At 39.2% G+C, this 22,571-nt stretch overlaps 1 protein-coding gene across 3 annotated transcripts in view; it reads right to left on the bottom strand.

Annotated features, from left to right (window-relative positions):
- Window positions 1-1,124: 1,124 nt before the first annotated feature.
- Window positions 1,125-22,571, bottom strand: part of LOC125745083 (plasma membrane calcium-transporting ATPase 3-like) — a 38,630-nt gene continuing 17,183 nt past the window's right edge. The window contains exons 11-22 of one of the 3 annotated variants that reach the window (XM_049017570.1): window positions 22,215-22,456; window positions 20,308-20,542; window positions 19,621-19,800; window positions 18,808-18,895; window positions 18,506-18,612; window positions 16,971-17,162; window positions 16,231-16,444; window positions 15,704-15,915; window positions 15,187-15,294; window positions 14,127-14,309; window positions 9,151-9,264; window positions 1,125-2,627 (exon numbers count right to left, since the gene is read on the bottom strand). In XM_049017570.1, the coding sequence (XP_048873527.1) occupies window positions 2,235-2,627; window positions 9,151-9,264; window positions 14,127-14,309; window positions 15,187-15,294; window positions 15,704-15,915; window positions 16,231-16,444; window positions 16,971-17,162; window positions 18,506-18,612; window positions 18,808-18,895; window positions 19,621-19,800; window positions 20,308-20,542; window positions 22,215-22,456 (2,268 nt within the window). In that variant the 3' untranslated portion in view covers window positions 1,125-2,234. Of the gene's footprint in view, window positions 2,628-3,965; window positions 8,217-9,110; window positions 9,265-14,126; window positions 14,310-15,186; window positions 15,295-15,703; window positions 15,916-16,230; window positions 16,445-16,970; window positions 17,163-18,505; window positions 18,613-18,807; window positions 18,896-19,620; window positions 19,801-20,307; window positions 20,543-22,214; window positions 22,457-22,571 lie in introns of those variants that run through there. The other 2 variants (XM_049017568.1, XM_049017569.1) reach the window with 2 other exon arrangements.

The following is a 22,571-nucleotide window of genomic DNA, read 5'->3' as shown; positions in this document are numbered from 1 at the left end:
TATCTAGCAACACTATTAGTACTTTTTAGAACATGCTTTACTTAATATGAACATTTAGTATCACAATAAAATCCACATGTGCATGATCATTCATATTAGCATTAACAAAAATTTTTCTGTGGAGAGAGTAAATATAGATATTTTATTTGTATATAATTCAAGAGCATTATTTGTCATGATGCTCATTTTTGAGGAATATATATAAGATATTAAAGCTCCCAACTAAAAGTTACACTGAAGGACCTACACAGTAAAAAAAAAAAATATATATATATATATATATATATATATATATCAAACTGATTCTTCTTCTTGTTTCCAAATTTTATAAAGAAAACTCCTAAATGAAGTTGAAAAACTATCTACAACTCTAGATCTTGAGACAGATGATTAATTGGTTACAAAAAGGTGTTGTCCCCCATGCGAGGTAGTTAGGTCACTCCAGGGGTCCTTCCCCACAAGCAAAAACAGTGGCCCCTGCTGGTGTCCCCCCTCCCTTTACTTACATAAGCTTGGCCTCCAGGAGGTCATTCTGGGTCTAACGAGCAAGACAGCCCTGCTCCATCCATTGCACAGGCAGACTGCATGTCTATGGAGAGGACCAGCTTCTCAGTGAGGTAGCAGAGGCTGCCAGATTGCCAAAAAGTAGTAAAACTGGAAAATCTTATATATTTTTTTGAGTCTAGAGATAACAATGCCTGGTGCGGCCATATTAGGAGTCAGAAATTTTGTTCGCATCCTTTTTTGTAGGTTAATCATCATAAATTTCACCTTATGTTGAAGCAGCACTTCCTGCTGTGGGTCCTCATTTCATTATCTGTGTATGGCACCTGGCTGGGCACAGTTTCAGATTCACAAATGACAAACTTCATACTTTTTGTGGAAAAGTATGCTAATATGGCTTCTTTTGTCAGTTTAAATGCAAATGTATTTTTTAAAATATCCTGGATTTCATAAACACTTTGATCCCTACAGGCTACCAGTTCCTGATAATATTTTACAAAGTTATTAAGTAAACAATAGGTTATGCTTTACAAAAGTGGGACATTTGCTGTCTTTATTTTGTTAGCATTTTCTTAGCTCTTCAAATCAAACACAAAACTGATATGCATCTTTACTATTTATTAAATCTTTATTATAATAATGGTGCCTCAGTTGATGCTGCCAAATATTTACCTTCAAAAGAAAGATTTCATTATAAGCATTTATTATAATTAAAGAATAATAATGAACTTGTTGTTTATTTAGAACAGAATGCAGTTAGAAACATTCATGTTAAGCTCAATTATTCTTGCTGGCTTTCTGTTCTTAAAAGGTTATTTGCACACTAATTTTGTTTGCTGCAGATTCATTTTTCAAATACATTGATTGTCTTCCAGTCATTGCACCTTTGATTCAGTGTATCCAGAATGGTTGCACTGTACTTTTTGAGCATTTAATATAATATTACATATAAAGACACAGAACAAATCAATCTAAATGCCTTTTCAGAAAAAAAGCAATGTTGTTGAATATTTTTTTCAGTTTTTTTTAACAGACACTTTTATTACTATGCTTAACTTGGTAATTTTTACTGTTTTTTGCTATTCTTTTTTAGTTTTTAGGATGTACATGACAAAACATACACACACAAAGAGATAAAAGGGACAAATAGTTGAAAACAATCCAAAATTAAAAGTATAATAACAATGCAACAGGCAGACGGTACAGAAAAAACATTCATACATATTTAAACTTAAAATATGATTAAGTAAAGCTAATACATGAAGCGTTAACTGCCATATAGTAGTAGTAGCTGTAGCATTTATATTGATAATTGGAACGATATTAATAAAAAGCAGAATTAATATATTCTCTGCTATACCACCTACGTCATTCTTTGAAAAGTACCAAAGTGTGTACTAGTCGATTGCTTCGTAAACTGCATATATTGTTCATTGTTGAACTTGTCAAAGTCTCTGTTGCAAATAAAAGTCACAATCCCAAGGTGGACATGAGTTATTGAAGGCAACATTTAAGGGGTTGGCAGTGGGATTTGGGGGATTGGGGGGGGGGCAAATGTTGGGGGTTTGTGGAAATGTTGCTCCAGCAGAAATCATTCGCAAAAGAAGACAGAACACAGATGATATGTTGTTCTCTTCCATTACACCCACATTAAGTTATGATGGTGCCCCACCTGTGTTGACTGAGGGAGCTCCATAAACCCCCTTGACTGCCAACCTAATTTCGAACAGTTATAGAGAAGTCTCCAGACTGTGTAGCACACTGCAGTGACTATGGGAGGTCGTCATATTACCATTGTCTGTAGGGGTCAAAAAGATGCCACTGTCCCCAGCATTGTTGTTTTGGTTTGGTGAGACAGGAAGTTGGGGAGGGTGTGGATGCAGCCAGGACTGCTGGGGGTATTCCTGCTGGGGGTGGGACGAACGCAGGACCAGGTGCACATGGTTGTATTTGCACAGCTCGGATTCCTCGTCAGCATCCGTGTCATCGATCAGGGGAATATTGTGGAGGAGGTCGTTGATGAGAAACTCGGGGTATGGCATGAAGTGGTGGATCGAGTTCTTAGACTCCGGCTTCTCAATGTCTTCATAAAGAGAGCTACGGAAAGCCTTCACCACTCGGATCTGAAGGAGGATTGTAGAGGGCACGGGGGTATGGAGTGAGGAAAGAAGCATAGGATATAATGCCCTGTAAGCAGACTGTCTGGAAGCATGTTACAGTATATGATCCTTATCAAGGTTCACCTGTAAAAAGTTTGGATGGCATAAGATAAAGCTTCACAGGTTACATGGACGAAACAGGTAATTCGACTTACATAATAAAATTCTATCTTATTTCCCGGTATCTCAACTATATCGGAATATAATATAGATACAATTTTGTTCTTGTTTACATGCAGGTTTACATTTACATATTTACTCGATTAGCTTTCAAATGTGATCTGATGCAGCAGTTTCATGTTTGAATACCAAAAGTTTGCTTTGCTCTGTTAATTAATTAAAATGTTCATTAATACTTATGGAGGATTTTCATATGTATTATCGATACTGTTTTCAAGCTATACAAATTAAAGATATTTCTATGGCAACCTTTTAAGTCTTTCTATATTTAACAATGAAAAAAAATAATCATGCATACATACAAAATCACAACATTGTCAGTTAACCACAAAGTAGACAAAATGAAAAAAAAATCAAAAAAGGAGAAATGAACACAAACATGCAAACAAAAAGCCAACACCAGATATCTTCATACTGCATGGGCAAGTGATATGTACATTAAATAAAGATGCCATTCATTGGTGTACAACAGAAAATAACAAACACAGAATCTTGGGCTAGAGAATGTATTGACAAATTGCTGAACAAAAGCAGACAAAACTGCTGGTCACCCATAGGTGCGCATAAAGTACAGGGAGGATAAAAACCCCTGGCCATTCCTAACTTTCAAAGGACAAGCACCTTGAAGTGGCTAACTAGCTGAGAGAAAATGTGGGAAGCTGGGTTGAATGACAGATGTTCCCTCTGGTGTGTATTGGGCCTACTGGGAAAACGAGTGACTGTACTGTTACCAAGTCAGATTTCTGGTTCTTCAATGACAGCCAGCTTGGTATCAGCATGTGCAGCCTGACCAAAACCTGACGGGAGACTGGAATTCTAAATGGAATCATTCTGTATTTAAAGCTGGATCTCACCACTTTCAATCCTGAGACCATGAAGGGTATCCTGCCAATCAGTGTTGCTGTGAACTGATGTATGAGTGATCTCTATTAAGTCACAATATTATTGAAGAGCTAAAAAAGTGTAGATTCCTTCAGTCACTAAAACGACTGACTGTTTATTATTGTTTTGCTGTTATACAGTTGAGGTCATAAGTTTGCATTCACCTTGACTAACAACTTTCAGACTCAAGTCCTCCTAACATGCTTCATGTTAACAAACAACTCATGTTTTAAGTCAGAGTTTCTACTCCATTTCCATATCAGTTTTATTAAATATAATAGTAAAGAAGAAGACTTACTCAAGCTTTTAGCCACTATGTCAGATTTACAGTGGGTCAAATGTTTACATAATATTCAGTTGACTGTCTTCTTGTTAAGACAATGGAGAAATCAAAAGAACTGAGGCAAGACCTTTGGAGGAAAATTCTGGATTTCCAAAAGTCGGGTCTTAGGAGCCATCTCCAAAAGGTTGAAGGTACCACAAGTATCTGTACAATTAATTGTACAAAAATATACAGAACATAGGACCCTACAGACGTTACTTCATTCAGGAAGGAGGCATAAATTAACTCCCAGTATTGAACAAACTTTGGTTTGAAAGCAGCACCCCAAGATAGATAACAATGAAGAAATTTGTTGGAACCATCAGAAGAAATGATTCATTATCCACCATTAAGAGAGCACTTCATCACCATGGCCTCAGAGGTTGTTGACCAACGAGAAGCCATTAATGGAAAACTGACATAAAAAAAGCCAGACTACAGTTTGGGGCTGATCATCAGAACAAAGTCGTAGCCTATCAGAGGCATGTTCTCTGGTCAGATGATGGTTTGGCCATAATGATCAGCACTATTTATGGAGGATGAAGGGCGAGGCTCTTAATCCAAAGAGCACTAATCCAGCTGTGAAGCACAGGGAGGCAGCATCATGTTGTGGGAGTGTTTTGCTGGGAAAGGGGCTGGTGTACTTCACAGAAAAGATGGAATCATAAGGAAGGAGCATCAGGCCGAAAGCTACAGCTTTGTCGCAACAGCACAATGATCCCAAGCGTAAATACTGTAACAAAATGCCCTGCAGACAACAAAGTTAAATGATTGGACTGGACATCGCAAAATCCTGACCTGAATCCCGCTGAAATGTTGTGGACTGAACTGCAAAAACTTGTCAGAGCAAGGAAGCCCACAAACTTAACTTAAGTTGGGAGAATTGGAGTCTGAAAATTAGCCAAGGTGTATGTATCCTTCTATCCTCAACTGTAGCTATTTGGAATGCAGTATTTTTTCCTTTTACACTATGCTTTATTCCCTAGAATACTCTCTAAACTTTAACCATAAACCAAATAACAAAAAAAAAAAATTGTTTGCCCCCGATTCACATAAATATTATTGCTATTGGACATGGACAATGGGCAATCTGGTAAGTAAGCAGAAGTGCTGCTTACATGGTGGACTCATTATCAGATTATGAAGCAAATGTTTATATTACTGGTTAGTAAAAGGGAAACAATCACATATGTTGGAAGCTATTTTTTCATTCTACTATGTAAACGCAAAGGAGCATGGTAACACATCATGCTGTTAAGACAAAACAATCAAAACACACTAAAAAAAACTAGTTGCATTTCCTTTGAATGTGCTCAGTATCCTACAGTCAATGCACAGAACACATTACTGCTTGGGTATGTTTCTCAAAGGAAAAGAAGCAGAACAAACGAATATGAATAAAACCACAATCATCAGGACATAAAACAACTGAGAGACAAAAAAATAAATGAAGGAATATTTCAACCAAATGGTTTGAGCTTATTTGTTTTTCCAAAGAGCCTTCTTGCTGCCTGCAAAAAAATGACAAAATTTAAACTTTTTCAGTAATTTTTATTTAAGAAATTTGCTTTTTTGAATTTTCATGCCTATTGTAAACTTTCGAGTATAATGCCCACAAATCTGAATAAAAGAGAATTTAATCGCATTTGGATGTTTAAAATTGCACATTAATTTCTTTGTATGCTGCTTCCTGTGTTCTTGGCATCATTCTTTGTCTTCCAGATACTTTCTCAATGAAGCTTTATGGAAAAACTGAATAGTTTTGAAAAGAAAGTCTTTCACTCTTATTTAGCAACTTGTTTAAAAAAAATTACGATACAAAAAAAGAAAGAGGCAGAAGGGGGACAGGCAGAAGGTGTTGCTGAGATTAATAGTTAATGTTAATACTCTCAGAGCCCCAGGTTCATCATTAAATAAATGGATATTCTTTGTATAGAAACATCCCATCCACTAGTTTTCAGTTAGGTTAAAGTCAGTCCAGTAAGCAGCAGAGGATATAAGACAAGATACACCCTGGGTGAGACGTAAGTACTGTCGTGCACAAGGTACACACAAAGCCAGCTTAGTCATCAGTTTCCATGAACAGTATATGTTTTGGAGAAAACTAGAATCTCTAGAGGAAAAAGCAAAGGGAAGAAGACATGAATATCACACACAAAGAACTGGCACCAAATGAAAACCCACAATCCTTTAAATGTCAGGCAGCTTAACATGCAAAGTCACAGCAGTAGGGTTAATTTCACATTCATAGCTGCATGATCAGTCCCGGCACAGTTCACTGATTTTGGCAGATCAACAGACATCAGCAGTCTTTCTACTGTCTTGCCCAAATGAAGAAAACCTGTGAATCAACTGAATGCCATATACTGTAGGGCATTTTAAGACCTTCCAAAGAATAATACGGTATGCAAATCATTAAAAGCATTATCTATGATGACAACATTCCCTCCTGCTGGAATTCTACCGTGTTCACTAAATATGACAAAAAGTCATTCAGCTGGTGCCAAGCATTTAGTCCATATTTCTTATTACTTACCTGATTGCTTTCAAATAATTTTATGTTTAAACAACTTAAAACTTAAAATTTAGTGTGGCTAGTTTATTTGAGGGGTAGCAGTTGAGTTATGCTATTTTTAAAAAAGTCTGGTCTTTCCTATAATTACATGCATGTCCAGTCGTTTCTGTGATTAAATGCATGTCATGTGATTCAGGCTGTAGGCATAACCATACTGTATTTGTCTGTCACTTAAACCTTCTGTAGTTTCATATTTGCCATTTCATCACAGGCTTACACATTGTCCCACATACACACTTTTTTGGCTGGAATCTGAAATCACATGTTGATTATAGTATTGTTTTTTATTATTGGAACATTACTTTTTTTTTTTTTACCAGAATTCTTCCCTCAGTTTAGTTATTTTTGCATCTAAAGTAAGTTTGTTAGAGATGTACAAGCTGGAAGGATTCTGGTAGGGGTGGGTGGGTGATAGAACACTGCCACTTAAAAGCACTGGTTAATTTAGTAAAGGAGCCTCAGACAAAGTATAAACAAAAAAGGAACAAAATTTAAAGGAAGAAACACAGAGAAATGACAATTGAACTGTACAAACAGCAATTAATTTTCAGAGAAAAAAAGGTGTCTAAGAAAAACCCTCCCGATTTCTTTTTTCTACAAAAGATAAAGAACAGAGGCTCCCGTACTGAATGTGATGCTCAGGGTCTTAGGCCAAACACCCCCAAATATCCCCTAAATATATGCTAATATATCAGCATAAAAGCATCCTTATTTAAAGTTCAAGCAGACGTGTAGTTATTTCCATTTAGTCTTCATAGCTTTTCATTACCTTTTACATGTTTCCACAATGATTGGCAAGCAATGTGACAAAATAAAAAGTTGCTTAGCATCTGTTATGTGGTCTTTCTAATAGAAAAGTATTTTTAATACTGTCATTAAAGGACATTCTAAATGCTGAGCTCATCATAGGTGAATTTAACAGGGATGACCTGTTATTTTTTTGACCTGTTTATTGATTGTATTGCAAAAATTATGTTTGAAAATGTGACCTGTGTTACTTATATCAAAGTATAATAATAACTTGCTTTATTTATTTATTTTTCAAATTTTAAAATAAATTTATCTGGATGATCACTGGTCAGGCTCTCTCAACTTGCACCCCCAACAGCCTAGAGTTACCTATGCTCCTTACAGTTTAATTGTTAATTATTTGTTATTTTAGTATAAAAGAGCTTCATTTCAATTTAAGCTCTCCCTGTTTTACAAATAAAAGTCAATTACAATTAAATCCCGGCTTTACAACATTCAAAACATTGCTCAAAGACTCATACAGGCTATTGGTCAGGGGCGGGCAATTATATCCACGAAGGGCCGCTGGTTATGCAGGTTTTGGGGGTAACCTTTAGGTCAGCTGTTCAAACCCAGGTGTGAGGACTCTTCAGCCAATCAGTCCTCTAATCAGTAATCCAATTAGGAAGTTGCAGCGAAAACCTGCACACACTGCAGCCCTTTCTGGATAAGATTACCCGCCCCTACTATAGGTTGATTCACCAAAACAGAGTAAAGAGACTTTTTCTGTAACAAAGGCTGCTCTTCTCTCCCTAAGCCTTCCGAGCTCAGCTGTGGTCCTAAAAAGAAAAGAAAATAAAAAACCCTAAAAGGAAAGAAAGGAATAATAGTCAGTGGGGACAGAGATCAGCAACAAAAAGCTAGAAACCTGCAGGAGGAAGTGATCAGAGTCATCAGAGCTTAAACTCTTTTGGGAAACTGTGGCCATTTTAAATAAGTTGTCTGCAGCATCACTTGAGAAGTGGAGCTTAGAGGACAGGACTGGCAGCTCTCATTGCTTATAAACTCTTGCTGTTACTGAGTTGTCACAATTTTTGGGGCTTATACTCGAAGGTTTACATCAAAGTTTTGGTGCCTTCATGGCCAGGCACGCAACAAAAATACCTTCCATTGTTTAGTTTGAAGTTCTTTTTTTTAGCAGAAATGTTAAAAAGACCAAAATAATATGAAGTATCGCCCATATTCTGGCAGGCCTCAAATTGCACTTTATCTCATCATTTGAAGACATCACATAAAATTTCGTTGGTCTTCTGGTTTCAAACACAAGCACAGACAATGGATGTTTGATGGATGCACAGAGAGAATAATATGTACAGTATGTTCATTCTCAGTCAACTGAATGTCGTAGCTATTTTTCAAAACTTGTGTGGGTCTAAAACCCACTTCAGGTTTAATTCTGTAATGAATTAAAAAAAAAACAATCTAATGAATCTACTTTTCAAGTAAAGGATCGGTCATTATTTTTCCAGAATCTAACTGAACAGGAACAGTGAACGTGAGAGAGCATGGATTGTGCATTATGGAAGCTAACAGAACTGCCAAGCATCATGAAACTGACAATTAGAAAATGGAGGCAAACCAACAATGCAGAGATATATATGAAAATAAAAACAACACCGTGAACACAGAAGCACGAAATAACATTCTGTTCCCGTTTCCATTTCAGTGTGTTGTTGTGCAGCGGTAAACAGAAACTCACTCCCAGGTGTCCCGCTAGCGTTGGTTGTGGAGAGAACTACATGAGTGGGGGTACAAATATTGGTTACGTCATGGAGCTGGCTGAGAATCGAGGAGCGGCGGCGCGCCGCGCCCTGAAACGAACCACTTCTCTTGAAGGTACTCACTACCTCCATCTGTGGGAGAGAGAGAGAAGGACATTACAGAAAGGTCTCTTCCAAGAGCTGTAATCACAGTCTTGGGGGAGGCAGGGGTGCAGGATATCAAAATTTAAAAATATGTATGTGGGAGAACAAAGAAAAGAGGAAGTTTTGGGATATCAGGCGATAGAGCTCATAGCAGCAGCACACTGAGTATCGGAAGAGAGAAATGTAAATGCCCATTGCCATTGTGGCTGGTTATTGATATTTCCTAATCATTTAATAGCATGGGGATCTCCACCTTTCAGTTTTGTGAATTACTTTTGTGACTTAGCGTCATGTTCTATTCACAAGGCAATATTTACCACAGGAGTATCAGCCTAGGGCTGCGCCATATGATCAAATATTTTATCATAAATTTTAAAATAAAACATTTTTTTTCCGTATCAAACGAAATTGGTAATTATCACAATGTAATTCATCTTTATTTTTTTTACCTGAATGCTCCATTTTTACTTAAAATTCCTGTAGAACTGCCCTTGAACAGGCTAAAATTGAATTCACAACAAACTGCAAGCTGAAAATAAATCATATTTAAAAACTACCAGTTGCACACTCAAAAACTATTCATAAGATTATCTTTCTTTTTATAAGAAAGAAACAAAAAAGGTTCAAACCAATATTTTCTTAAGCAATTTTGGTTGGCAGCTGCACCTAATAATATTAATTGAAAAGAATGTAAACTTTGTATGTAAAATTTGTATGTTGAAGTTTCTTTGTATGCTTTTCTTCTAAATTGTACATCAGTTTGGATAATAGCGCCTACTATATTAAAAAAATATAAACGTTGTTCTCATTTGATTGTATGATTATTATATTATTAATTAATGCTTTGCCGCTGAACCCCAAGAATTAGTCAGGTCAGGTCAGGTTGGGGAGCGTGCACTGCTACATTGCGTTGCCACCCCCACCACACCCTCTGGAAATGCCTATCTATCTGTTCCAGCCTGCTGTTATATGGGCGTCCCCTTGGCCTTCCCAGAAGATCCTGGGAGCTGGACCACCCTCTTTCCCCCTCAGTGCAGGAAATGTGCCTCATTCAGGACTCCCTGAGTAACCGCTTGTTCAACACAGTCAAGTCAAACCAACAGTTCCCAAGGATTCTCTGAAGAAACACGGTAACTTTTATTAAACACTTTTCAGACGGTGGAGATTTTGTGGCTTAGCAGCTTCTCCAGATTTCATAAAAAGACATACTGAGATTGCTTTGGGACAGAGGAGGATTTCATCACCTGCCATCTTAAATATCTGTTGACAACCCAAAGGGAGTCAACTTTCTCATTTCAGACCCTTCCACAGCCAATACTGCAAAGAAAAATAAATGCAGTATAGACTATATGTACTTTTTTACATTTCAGTAACACTTTGCTTTACAGAAATAATGAACCTGTAGTAGTAAATTAATACTTAACTCTCAATTACAAACTGATCTCATGTATACATCACTAATCAGTCATAACAGTTCATGTATTTCATGCAGTTACTATGTTTGTCCATAATATGTATTTGAGTACTAAGTGAATTAAATTACTTGTGCTCCCTCAAGTAAAGTGGTACCTCGAACTGATTCCACAATTATACTTTTTTTTGTAAATTAAAAGGGAAAAGCTTACAGAAAACATTGATAATATTCCATTATTTGACACAAATAACAAAATGAAATTTTGTTTAAAAAACAGAAACAGAAAAGAAATATAAAAAAATGGAAGAAATGAAAACATTCACTTCAGAAATTAAATTCATGTGCATCATTTTCTTTTCCTTGATGCGAACTACAAAGTTCGTCTACTGCTCGGGCCACCCGATTCCCTATGAGATTGCAGACGGTAAAGGTGAGTGTGTAATAGAAGTGTTCATCGTGTTATACTCCAGTTTTGCTGCATGTAATTTAAAATATGAGTAATACGCTCCAGTGTTAATACACACACACACACGCACACATGTACTTACTAACTTACATTTATGGTGACTGACAACCAAAAGGATGACGGTATTAAACGATAATCACTGATTGTCATTTTCAAAAGGATGAAAATGAAGGATGACGGTATTAAACGATACTTAAAATTGTACTGTCATGCCCGGAGAAGCGATCCTGGGTACCAGCAAAAGTATATCCTGGATACTGGCCTCATTTATGATTTCCATTACAGTCATACTTGCTGGACCATCTGCTAGGCGGGAGTCATCGGGTGGGGGTCCGGGAAGCCCCGATGACGTGAATTGGATGAGAACTTCATCAACTCCACGCTTGTCTGCCAGTGGGGAATTCCCACTACAGGGGTCTAGCCTCCCCTGGTGTTATATGCTCTTAATAGTCAGAGGATGGTCACAGAGAGCCACGGTACCACGCCAGCGAGTCTCTGTCTTGGCGGTAATCATGTTGAGGAGACTTCTTTTTATGTCACATAGTCACTCCAAGCACTGATTCAATTGGGGCAACGTAACTCTCACGATGATTGGATGAAGCACATCAAAGGGGTTGGTCTCCATTTGTCTCACGCAGTATCTACCCACCGCCCGGCCACCAGAAGATCTCATCGAGGATTTCATATACCTGTTGGCCATACCCATTGAGTATCTTCAGCTGAGAAAAGCGTTCAGTAAGTCCTGTGCCTCATCTCTTCCACCACACTATCCCTCTGATGTGCAATTGATTTGCTTATGGGCATAAGCCCCCCTAACTTCTATTCCCTTCCAGCACCTGAATGGAGTGCCATGGAGGAATCTTTGGGGCAATGATGGCAGGTATTATTCGCCCTTCCTCGCAGGTTTCTTTTTTGTGGAGAAAGATGGGTCTCTCCATCTCTACATGGATTATAGGGGCCTAAATGAGATCACCATGAAGATCAGATATCCGCTACCTCTGTTGTCATCATTTTTCGACCTGCTTCAATGAGCAAGGACTTTTACCAAATTAGACGTACTAACTACCTACCACTTGTTCAGAATCCGTGAGGGGGAATAAATGGAAGACGTGCTTCAACACACCCACTGGCCACTATGAGTATCTGGTGAAGTCCTTTGGTTTACGTAATGCACCAGCTGTATTCCATGGTCTAATTAACAATGTCCTCTGAGACGTGTTGAATAAGTTCCATTTCATCTACTTTGACAACATTCTGTTTTTTTCACGTAACAAGCAGGACCCTGTTCAGCATGTTTGTGAGGTTCGTAAGAGTTCTGTCCAGATAAATCCCGAGAACTTTGCCGTTGACGGTGACTGAGAGGCTGCAGTCTCATTCCTGGAGGGATCTTCAGTACTTTCTGGGCTTTGCAAAATTGTTACAGGCTTTTTTCCATGGGTACAGCTCGGTATCTGCCCCCTCACTTCGCTCAACTTGACTAAGGTCTGTTTGAAGTGGACAGAGGCGGCCCGGAATTCTTTCTCAGACCTGCACTGGCGTTTTACAGCACATGCTTCTCCTATGCGATGTATTGCAGATGATGTGTACTGAGCAGTTTCTCTGTGTCCTCCGTGTTCTCTTCACTCTCTGATGCCTTGTTATTCCTAGTCTAACTCTGCCTTGCTGCCTTGTGACATTAACTGTGTTTTTAATCCCCTTGCACCATGTTCTTGCAGGGCTGATCTCCCCAGTTATTGATCTCTCCACTTCAGCTATCAAGACTCTTGCACATCAGTCTTTGTGCTAATTTTCCAGTTCTACTAATAAGCCCCTCATCTCTGCATCTGGGTGTCCCTGACTGATAATTCTACCTAATAATTCGGTACACATTTTATGCGAGTTTGTATGTCTGAAAAGGAGAGCGAGACAAACTTGAAGTGAAGATTGACAGTTTGACGATGACGTGCCTCGTCAGCTTCCTTCTTTGTATGACATCACCACATTAACTAAAACCAGTGTTTTCTGTATAGAGGCAAGGTGCACAGATTTGTAAAGTACCCATTTTGTTGTGTATGACATGTTAAGAGACATGTCAGATACAAAACATAAGAAGATGCTTACCTACAAAGGCTGTACGGAGCAATGTAACATGCCTTAATTTCATGATGCTTATGATGATAATGACCATAATAACAATAATGATATACCTGTAAAGGTCCATAGCACTTTCTGCTTTGGACTCTTAAAAAATATCAAGAACATAGAGAATTAGCCCGCTGAACCACACACTTCCCTTGACTTGATGGGTGGAAGCCTTGAGTTTAAAAATGAGAAAAAAACGGACCAATTGTGGTGATGTCATGCAATGAAGATTGTGGTTGGTCAAAGAAGTGAAAGCCAAGCCTCTCCACTGTTGACTCTCGGCAAAAATCAGGATATCCATTGTTTCTGACTGCCCCGTTTCTAGTCAAACCTGTCTTAAGTGAATTTGAAAGCATAGGTTGCTGTTGTAAAATCAGTAGATTTGAATGTACAGTACAGTACTCTTTACTTAAATACTTTTGAAACCAGGCATTTTTCATAGGCTGTGAATGGCACCGCGTTGATCTTAATACTGTAGATACAAAAATCAACACATTGGGAATCTGCCAGTGAAGCACGTCTGCTGCTCTTATAAGGACACTATGATAAAACAATCTTTCTGTTTATAAATGGTTGCTTATTTATTGAGTAATTAAACGGGAGTAATCTACATAAGTAAAATCGTTATTATGGTTCTGAATACTTTTCAAACAGAGGGACTGGAAAAAGAGACCGGAGGCAATTAGACATAGACTTTGATAAAAAAGAGACTTGAATAATTTTACATTAAAGATGGAGAAAAAACCCAGGCCAGAATGGTAAACCTGAAAATTGGGAGGCTTGTTAGGACCCTTTAATTTTTGCTTCTCGGGGTTCTGTACTCTGGAATAGGGGCAGTGTGGCACATACCTGAGTCTGGATACGGTTCAGGCCCCGGAACCAGAGGATTTGCCCACGCCGCAGTTCCAGTTCTGCCAGGTCAATTTCCTCCTCATCCTCTGCTAGCTCCTCATCGAGTACCTCATCTGTTGCTGGACCATGACCAGCTTCTTTCAGGCATTTCAGGTGGCTGGTGGGCACGGTAGCAATCACCTATGACCATGGCCACAATGGATTTAGAGGCATTAAACACAGGTGAGAGGGGAACAGTCTGCGGTATTGCATATATACAATGCTCACAGAAAGCCAGGGACAATGGCTTAATTAAGTATAAATACTGCAAATTAATTGGTTTTATAACAAAATAACTACTCTATTCATTTATTTTATATATATATATATATATATATATATATATATATATATATATATATATATATATATATACACACACACACACACACACACACACACACACACACATCATAATATAAACAACCAGCAGTTAAGTAAAACATTCATTTCAAGTAATAAAGTAGTAATATATTGAAATCCAAATTACAGTTCTAAACGAACTGTATTTAGTTAAAAAGTCCCATTGGGAGGCTTATTAATTTGTAACATCTTTTCAATAACATAACACCAAACATTTGTGTTTAGTATCCCTTTTTGCAGCCAAATACTACAATTGCAATCATTCCCAAAATGGCATGAAGAGAACTGAATTAGTCAGTCAAAAAAAGAAAAATTATGGCACTTAATACAAAGTCTATGTGGAGAATATGTTAAACACTGATTGTCAATTGACTTACGTTATGAAACCAATAAATTTGCAACATTTATACAAAATTTAAACACCAGAAGCCTGTTGACATTCACATATGCTGACATCCATATTGGAATTGGCTCCGGGTGCTGGGTGTTAAATATATAAAACATACAGCATGATACATAGTACAGAGCCAGAAATAACCTGAATTATTATTAAAAATGTTTTTAATTATTTCAAAGTCAAACAACCAGTTGTATCCAACATATGTGCCACCTGTCTTTGTTCTTAACTTCCAGCAGTAAGCCTAGCTGTCCCTACCTGCCCCCACAACAACTCCCCAACGCCCACAAACAGACACCACAGCCACTGCTCCATGCTGAGGGGGGCACAGCTGAATGGCTTCCCTCCAAACTGCACAATCACAACCTGGGCAGAAAAAGACGGAAAGAGACAAAGGGAGAGAGAGAGAGAGAAAGAGAGAGAGTGGAAACCTTTTTAGGCGAGGGAATAATCTTCTATAACAACCTGTTTTCTGTTCAATTTAAAAATGGTAAAACAGTTTAATTCAATTTAATAAAATTATAATAGTAATATCTATAATAACAATCTATGAGGGTAGCATAGTGCCTAAGGAAACAGGCTGTAATTTAACAGTACTATGCAATGTCAGTTTGGGTTTTATAATAAGGAAAAACACCAACCCTCTAGAATCTTAATACAGAATTTCTGAGACTTTCCAGGTAAGAGGGTGAAGAGGAGAAATAACTATGACCAATACACAGAATATACAGTACAGAAACATTCAAGTTGTACTGGATTTAATCCGTTTTTCTACCTGCACGGCAAATGTCCCCAACACAATACTGCAGAAAATGGGATTCCTAAATATTCCATCAAAGACATTTCTCTCGCCGTGGATCTTGCGGGCATTGATCTCATTGAAGAGCTGCATGAGAACAAAGGTGTTGAAGATGATGGTGTAGTGCTCTGATGGCGGCGAGTGCAGGGGGGCATTGCGTCCATTATCAATGTTAAAAATCTTCTCTCCTGTTGTGTAGAAGAGTGGGACAAAACATTAGCTGAAAAGGTTTTCCAAGAGCCCAAGAAAACCTAAAGAACAGAGCAGAACAGATATGAGAAGAAGCTAATTCTACAATATTCAGAGACTGAAGGAACCCTGTTAAGAAAAGGCCAACGGACACCTTTATAGCAAATAACAGACGTTCTCCCTCACACGCAATTCACAATCAGTTATCGACCTAATGGTAACAGCCTGGGATCCCACAATCCACCATGCTTCTCAATAAGTCTACCTTGAAAATCTCCAGCCCAAACCATCCCCATCCTGCACCCGAGATGCACCTGCAAAGAGCAGTGTGAAGATGATGATGAGCTGGTATACACCATGACCCAAGATGTTCTTCATCATGGTGAGGGAGATGAGAGGGTTGTTGCGGCCGTATGGCTTGCGAAGCAGCAAGGCTTCAGTGGGTGGCTCGGTGGCCAAGGCCAGGGAGGCGAAGGTATCCATGATCAGGTTCACCCACAGCATCTGCACCGCCTTAAGAGGGGAATCCTTGTATAGAGAGTAGGGATGCATGTCATCGGTGGCTCCATTACCACTTTGATAAACAGTTTTATTAGCATTTCTTTCTCATGAAATGACAGCATCATTTATTATCTGGATTTCAACAGCTTTATGAGCTTCATTTCTAAAATGCTTCAGGCCTTAGTCACTGGTCACTGGAGCAATCTCACAATTTATAGTGAGGTACAGCATAAAAATAACGCCTCCTCACAAGAGGGCTCCAGTTTAAACTGATAAAATCCGTACATCTGAAATCTAAACAAGCTACGGAACTTGGCAGCCCTCACAAAATTTGTAAAACATATTTGATTTTCTGCAGTAAAATTCATCCAGTTCAGCCACAACAAGACTGGGCTTCACAGTTAACCAATAAATGAACTCTTCTTGTTAGATGAACCCCTGTGATTCTTCCTTCTTGGGTTTCCATGTCAGTAGTGGTAGACAAGACAGTTATACCAAGTTCTGTTATCAAGTGTATCATGAATGTTGATCAACCCTCCAGAGGAGCCGATACCTGTGTGATGCAGGCACCAGTGAAGGCAACGATCACTGCTACGACATTGACAGTGAGCTGGAATTGTAGGAATTTTGAAATGCTGTCGTAAACGTTGCGCCCCCACATCACAGCCTTCACTATGCTGGAGAAGTTATCATCTGTCAGGATGATATCTGACGCTTCCTTTGCCACATCTGTGCCAGCAATTCCCTGCACAAAGTGAGAATAATATAGGTAAATGCACAATTAGTTAAAAAGAGCTTAAGATGTTAATAATACTTATCACTGCTATTTTTACCCACCTTGTTTTTGTCAGGGTCCGTGCCCATCTTTCCCTGCCCTATGTGTCTTGTCCCTTTTTGACCAGCAGGCATCACCGGCCACCTTACTTACCCCCCCCCCCCCCCCCCCCCCATCTTTTAACGCTAATAAAAGCTGCTGTGTAACCCAAGAGGTTGAGTGACCACTCCTTGGTCCTGAGTTCAAGATTCATTTTCCAGTTAATTTATATTTGGTTTCATTTTTCTTTAGTGTTTGGCATGTTATGGTTTATCTTTTTGTTCCTTGTTTGGTTTACTCTGCATGTGACCTGTTTTATTTTGCTTCTGCTTGTTCCTAGTTTTCCTTAGTGTTAGCCCTCAGTGTCGCCAATGTTTCCTAGCTTTCAGTCATTTGTTGATTTCCATGTCAATAGTGGTAGACAAGACAGTTACACCAAGTTCTGTTATCAGGTGTATTATGAATGTTGATCAACCCTCCATCCATCCATCCATCCATGTTCCAAACCGCTTATCCTATTGGGTCGCGGGGGGTCCGGAGCCTATCCCGGAAGCAATGGGCACGAGGCAGGGAACAACCCAGGATGGGGGGCCAGCCCATCGCAGGGCACACTCACACACCATACACTCACACATGCACACCTATGGGCAATTTAGCGACTCCAATTAGCCTCAGCATGTTTTTGGACTGTGGGGGGAAACCGGAGTACCCGGAGGAAACCCCACGACGACATGGGGAGAACATGCAAACTCCATACACATGTGACCTAGGCGGAGACTCAAACCCGGGTCCCATCAACCCTCCAGAAGAACCTATATGTGTGATGCAGGCACCAGTGAAGGGACTGGTCCTTTCCCTTGTTTGCCTTTGTTTTTGTGTGGATTTAAATACCTGCCCTCACATTGAACCTTTGAGTAGTCATTGTTCATGTAACAGTTTCTTTGTAGATGTTACTATGAATCTGATTTCTGTATCTGTTATTTGTAGCCTTCGGGCCTGTTTCTTGTGTAGCTGAGTAACTTGACAGGTTTAGTGTGACAGGCTAAATCTAAGTGGACGAAAATGAAGTCTATTTAGCCCAGACTACCTTAAATCACAGTACCTTTTAGTTCAAGTGTAATTTTTTTCCTGTTTTATTATTAGACCCCCACCCCCGGTTTTCAGTTTTGCTAATAAACCCCTTGTTGCTTGGAAACATACCACTCTTTTCCTGCCTGTGCCATGCTCCATCACCACAATTTTGTTATATCTTAGTATAGCTTTGTTTTACTCACCATAGCAAAACCGACATCAGCCTTTTTGAGTGCAGGTCCATCATTCGTGCCGTCTCCTGTCACAGCCACCACCTGCCGCTGCTCCACAACAGTGCTGTCTATGATGCCTGCATGACAGACAGTTTTCTATATGTCATTTTGTATCTACCTTAGTATTCTCTGGAACTAGCATACGGCCCTTATGAAACGGAACATTGAAGGATGACTTTTAACAGAGCATTTAGTGTTTAGTGTTCAGAGCAGACAGAGAAACAGAGCAGTCGGAGGTTGGTTATGAACAAGTCACATGTCTTCCAACTTGCCTTTCACTAGTGTATGTTTGTCTGTTGGGGACGACCGCGCAAGAACTCGCAGTTTCGGCCAGATTTTGTCAATCCGTTCCTGCTCTATCTGTTAAGGAGAAAAATGGATGTAACAAACCAAAGAAATTTAATGAGGAAAAGAACAAATATATACAATTAATTCGTAGGAATTTATAGCAAAACAAAAAAAGGAAAATGTATATGGAGTATAATGTATAAATGAACATAACATACTTTGTGCAGGATTCAACACTGACAGTAATCATTTACTCCAGGTGAGGTGAGATAGATGCTCTGAGTTGAATTAATGGTACCAATTTTGCCATCCATTAATAATATGGCAGTTGTGTAAGTTACATGTAAGTTGACCCTTCTATGTGCAGGGATTATTGGCAAAGGCAATCTGCGATCTAGGAAAAACGTAAAATTATTTGGTCCCCTTTGGTCTGCTTGGTGAACAAAGCAAGCATGTAACTGGATCAAAAAGATACAAAGATTACTGTGAGGTCACTGTGGGACATCATGTGAGAGGTTCCCATAAATGTGCTACCAAACTAGCAGTGCACATATATTTTATGCATTTATGAGTATGTAAACTTTTTGCGTGTCGTCTGTTGGCCTTCATATGTCATCTGTGGCTTTTGAAAAACTCACAGAAACTCCTAAAAAAATTCCCCATTTAATTTTTTACCCCGACATATATTGAAACTGTGATCGGGAAAGTTACAATGCAGAAGGGTCAACTGTACATTACTGCAGTGGTTGAGAAAAAGATGAACCTCTAGCGTAAAACTTATTTATTTTATGAAATACCTCTCCTTTCTCATTCCTGATGTGCCGGTTGAAGTCCTTCCCTTCCAGACACAGGAAGTCATCCCCTGGCTGGATGATGCCACACTTAGCGGCGATGGCACGCGCTGTGTTGATGTTGTCACCCGTCACCATGCGCACAGTGATTCCAGCCCGCTGGCACTTCCGGATGGCATCTGGGACCTGGCGGAAGAGGAAAGACCTCATTCACACATACAGTTTACCCTGAACTTACCAGTAAAACTCCAGTATCCTGGGTATCATTTGCTCATGGAAATCTGACTCATAAGAATATTCATACGAATATTCAAAAGTCAGCCTGTTTTCGTGTTTGGTCGTAATTCTAGTCACCACTACAATAATAAGAATTGTTGTACTCAATAATCGTACTAAATTCCCTACAAATGAGTGTCCCATATCTGCCCCTTTATTAATATGATGAACTCAATTACTGGAACTCGTAACACGATAACCCAGAATGACAAAGAAGAAATGAATAAATTCAGAAACTGCTGCTTAATATTATTTCCTTCTAAACAGTTACTCACAGCTCATTAATCAGGAGTTCCAAGTCCTTCCATGATTGCTCTACCACAGAGGCTCCCCTCCAATTATAGCCCCCCTGGGAAGTGGATGCCACTATCCTCCCTTTATCACAGAAACCCAAGGCTTCCCAGTCATCCAGCGCACCTCAGGTCGAACAGGATCCTCAATGCCCACTACAGCGATGCAGGTGAGCTCTCCCACAATATCTGCTTCGGCATCCCATTCAGGTTCTGGGCTGGCAGGCAGGTCCCTGTACGCAATGCAGATTGTGCGCAGGCCATCACAGGCCATCGGCTCAATCACCTTCTTCACCATATCATCGCGGTCACGTGGACGGAAGTTGTTTACCTCACCACCTGCCCCTAGAATGAAGGAACACCTGGCAGAGGGACAGAAATGGTATGGAGAGAATTCACAGATAAGGAAGATTCCAGAAACATTCACATTAATACAGGTGAGGAATACACCAGAAAAAGTCACATTAACGCAAATAAGGAATATACCAGAATGCAATGCTAACGCAGATAAGGAATATACTAAACCAGACACAGTGATGCAGAGAAGGAATTTACCAGAAACATTCATACTAACACAGATGAAGAATATACCAGAAACAGTCACTCTAACACAGATCAGGAATATAGCAGAAACAATCACAGTAACACAGGTAAGAAATATAACAGAAAGAACAACGGTAACACAGATAAAACCTACACCAGAAACAGTCACGATAACGCAGATAAGGAATATACCAGAAACAGTCACACTAACGCAAATAAAGAATATACCAGAAACAGTAATGCAGAGAAGGAATTTACCAGAAACATTCATACTAACACAGCTAAGGAATATACCAGAAACAGTTATGGTAACACAGACAAGGAATATACCAGAAGGTGTGAGTTTAGGTCTTAACTGATAACAAATATACCGGAAACATACACACTAACACTAATAAGAAATATACCAGACACAGTCATGATAACACAGATAAGAAATAAACAAATGTTAAGGAAAATTTGGTTAAACACGGTTAAAGGATCCATTTCTTTTTAATCATCATTTATCAGCTGTTATAAACGCTGGTACCGATTTATCTGCAATTAGCTCATACCGGCCGTTAACATGAGCACGCTGATTTATCGATCAGGCCCTAATGAATACCCCGACTCTCACCTAAGTCCGACAGCTTGGTAGAGATTTTCCGCAAAGCAAACCTAATTAAAGACAAAACAGCTTTAAAAACAAGTCAGAGATCTTTTAGAAAAACAGACCAGCCGTCTAAACTTAGTTGCTAAACAAAAATGCAAGCTGTCACTTTGACGGAATGGGAAAAGCCAGTAACTGCAAAAAAAGAAGTTTTGGCTAAGAACAACATGTCCGTGCGTCTAAAGAATCTGAAAAATGACACTGCAACGATGCGACAGAAAGTCTTGTGGTCTGATGAAATAAAGTGGAATTTATTAACTTGAATATTAGGCGTTATGTGTGGTGTGAACCTAACAGCGTGCATCAGCTTCATAACAGCATCATCCCTACTGATAATGTGTGGCAACATCATGGTGACCCAAAGCACACTGCCAGAGCCACAACAGAGTGGTTTAAGAGGAACGAAATTAAACTCCAGACTTTAACTCTTTTGAACATCTTTCTGAGTCCTAAAAAATGCTGCTCAGTGCAAACCCCCAAGAAACCAGATACAGCTTAAGAAATCTTGCAAAAATGAACAGGTGTATCTTGCTCTATAATGTTGTGCAGAATTAATACACCTATTTATTAATACCAACAGCTCTAATACCTTCTACAGTAGATGTGGTTCAACCAAGTACTGAATAGTTGTTGACAGGTGGTTTTTTAATTTAAATTTTTTAATGATTTAGAACTTCTCTTCTTTCTCTGATAAAATAGTGGTCAGTTTATGAACAAAAATCCCCAATCAAACAGGTGAAATATATGTGAAAAATTTGTTGGGGCTTAATACTTTGTCAAGGCACCGTACATATACTGAAGCATAACTGTCCAGATGCATAAATATACAAACATTGACTCACTTTTTGAGTATAATTTCAGAAGCACCCTTGCTGTAGAGACGAAAGGAGCCGTCGGGCAGCTTCACCACGGTGCTCATAGACTTGCGCACGGAGTTAAAGGTATACACCTTGTAGAGCTTCTCCTCGGGAATCTGCTCCCGGACAGAGCCATAGTCCCTCTTCAAATCCAACACAAAGCCTAGCAGGGCACACTCTGTCTTGTTGCCCACTTGCTTAGGAAGGCCGCCCTCCGTGTCTGGTGGCTGGGCAGTTTGGAATGTGTGACAGGAAGCAGGGGACCACATGAGAGGGTACATGGACGGGAGGGTACAGGAAACAACAACAACAAATTTATTCTTGTATAGCGCGTTATCACAA

This window comes from Brienomyrus brachyistius, chromosome 6, assembly GCF_023856365.1.
Source record: "Brienomyrus brachyistius isolate T26 chromosome 6, BBRACH_0.4, whole genome shotgun sequence".
Taxonomy (NCBI): Eukaryota; Metazoa; Chordata; class Actinopteri; order Osteoglossiformes; family Mormyridae; genus Brienomyrus; species Brienomyrus brachyistius.
This window is presented reverse-complemented; position numbering and strand designations above follow the sequence as displayed.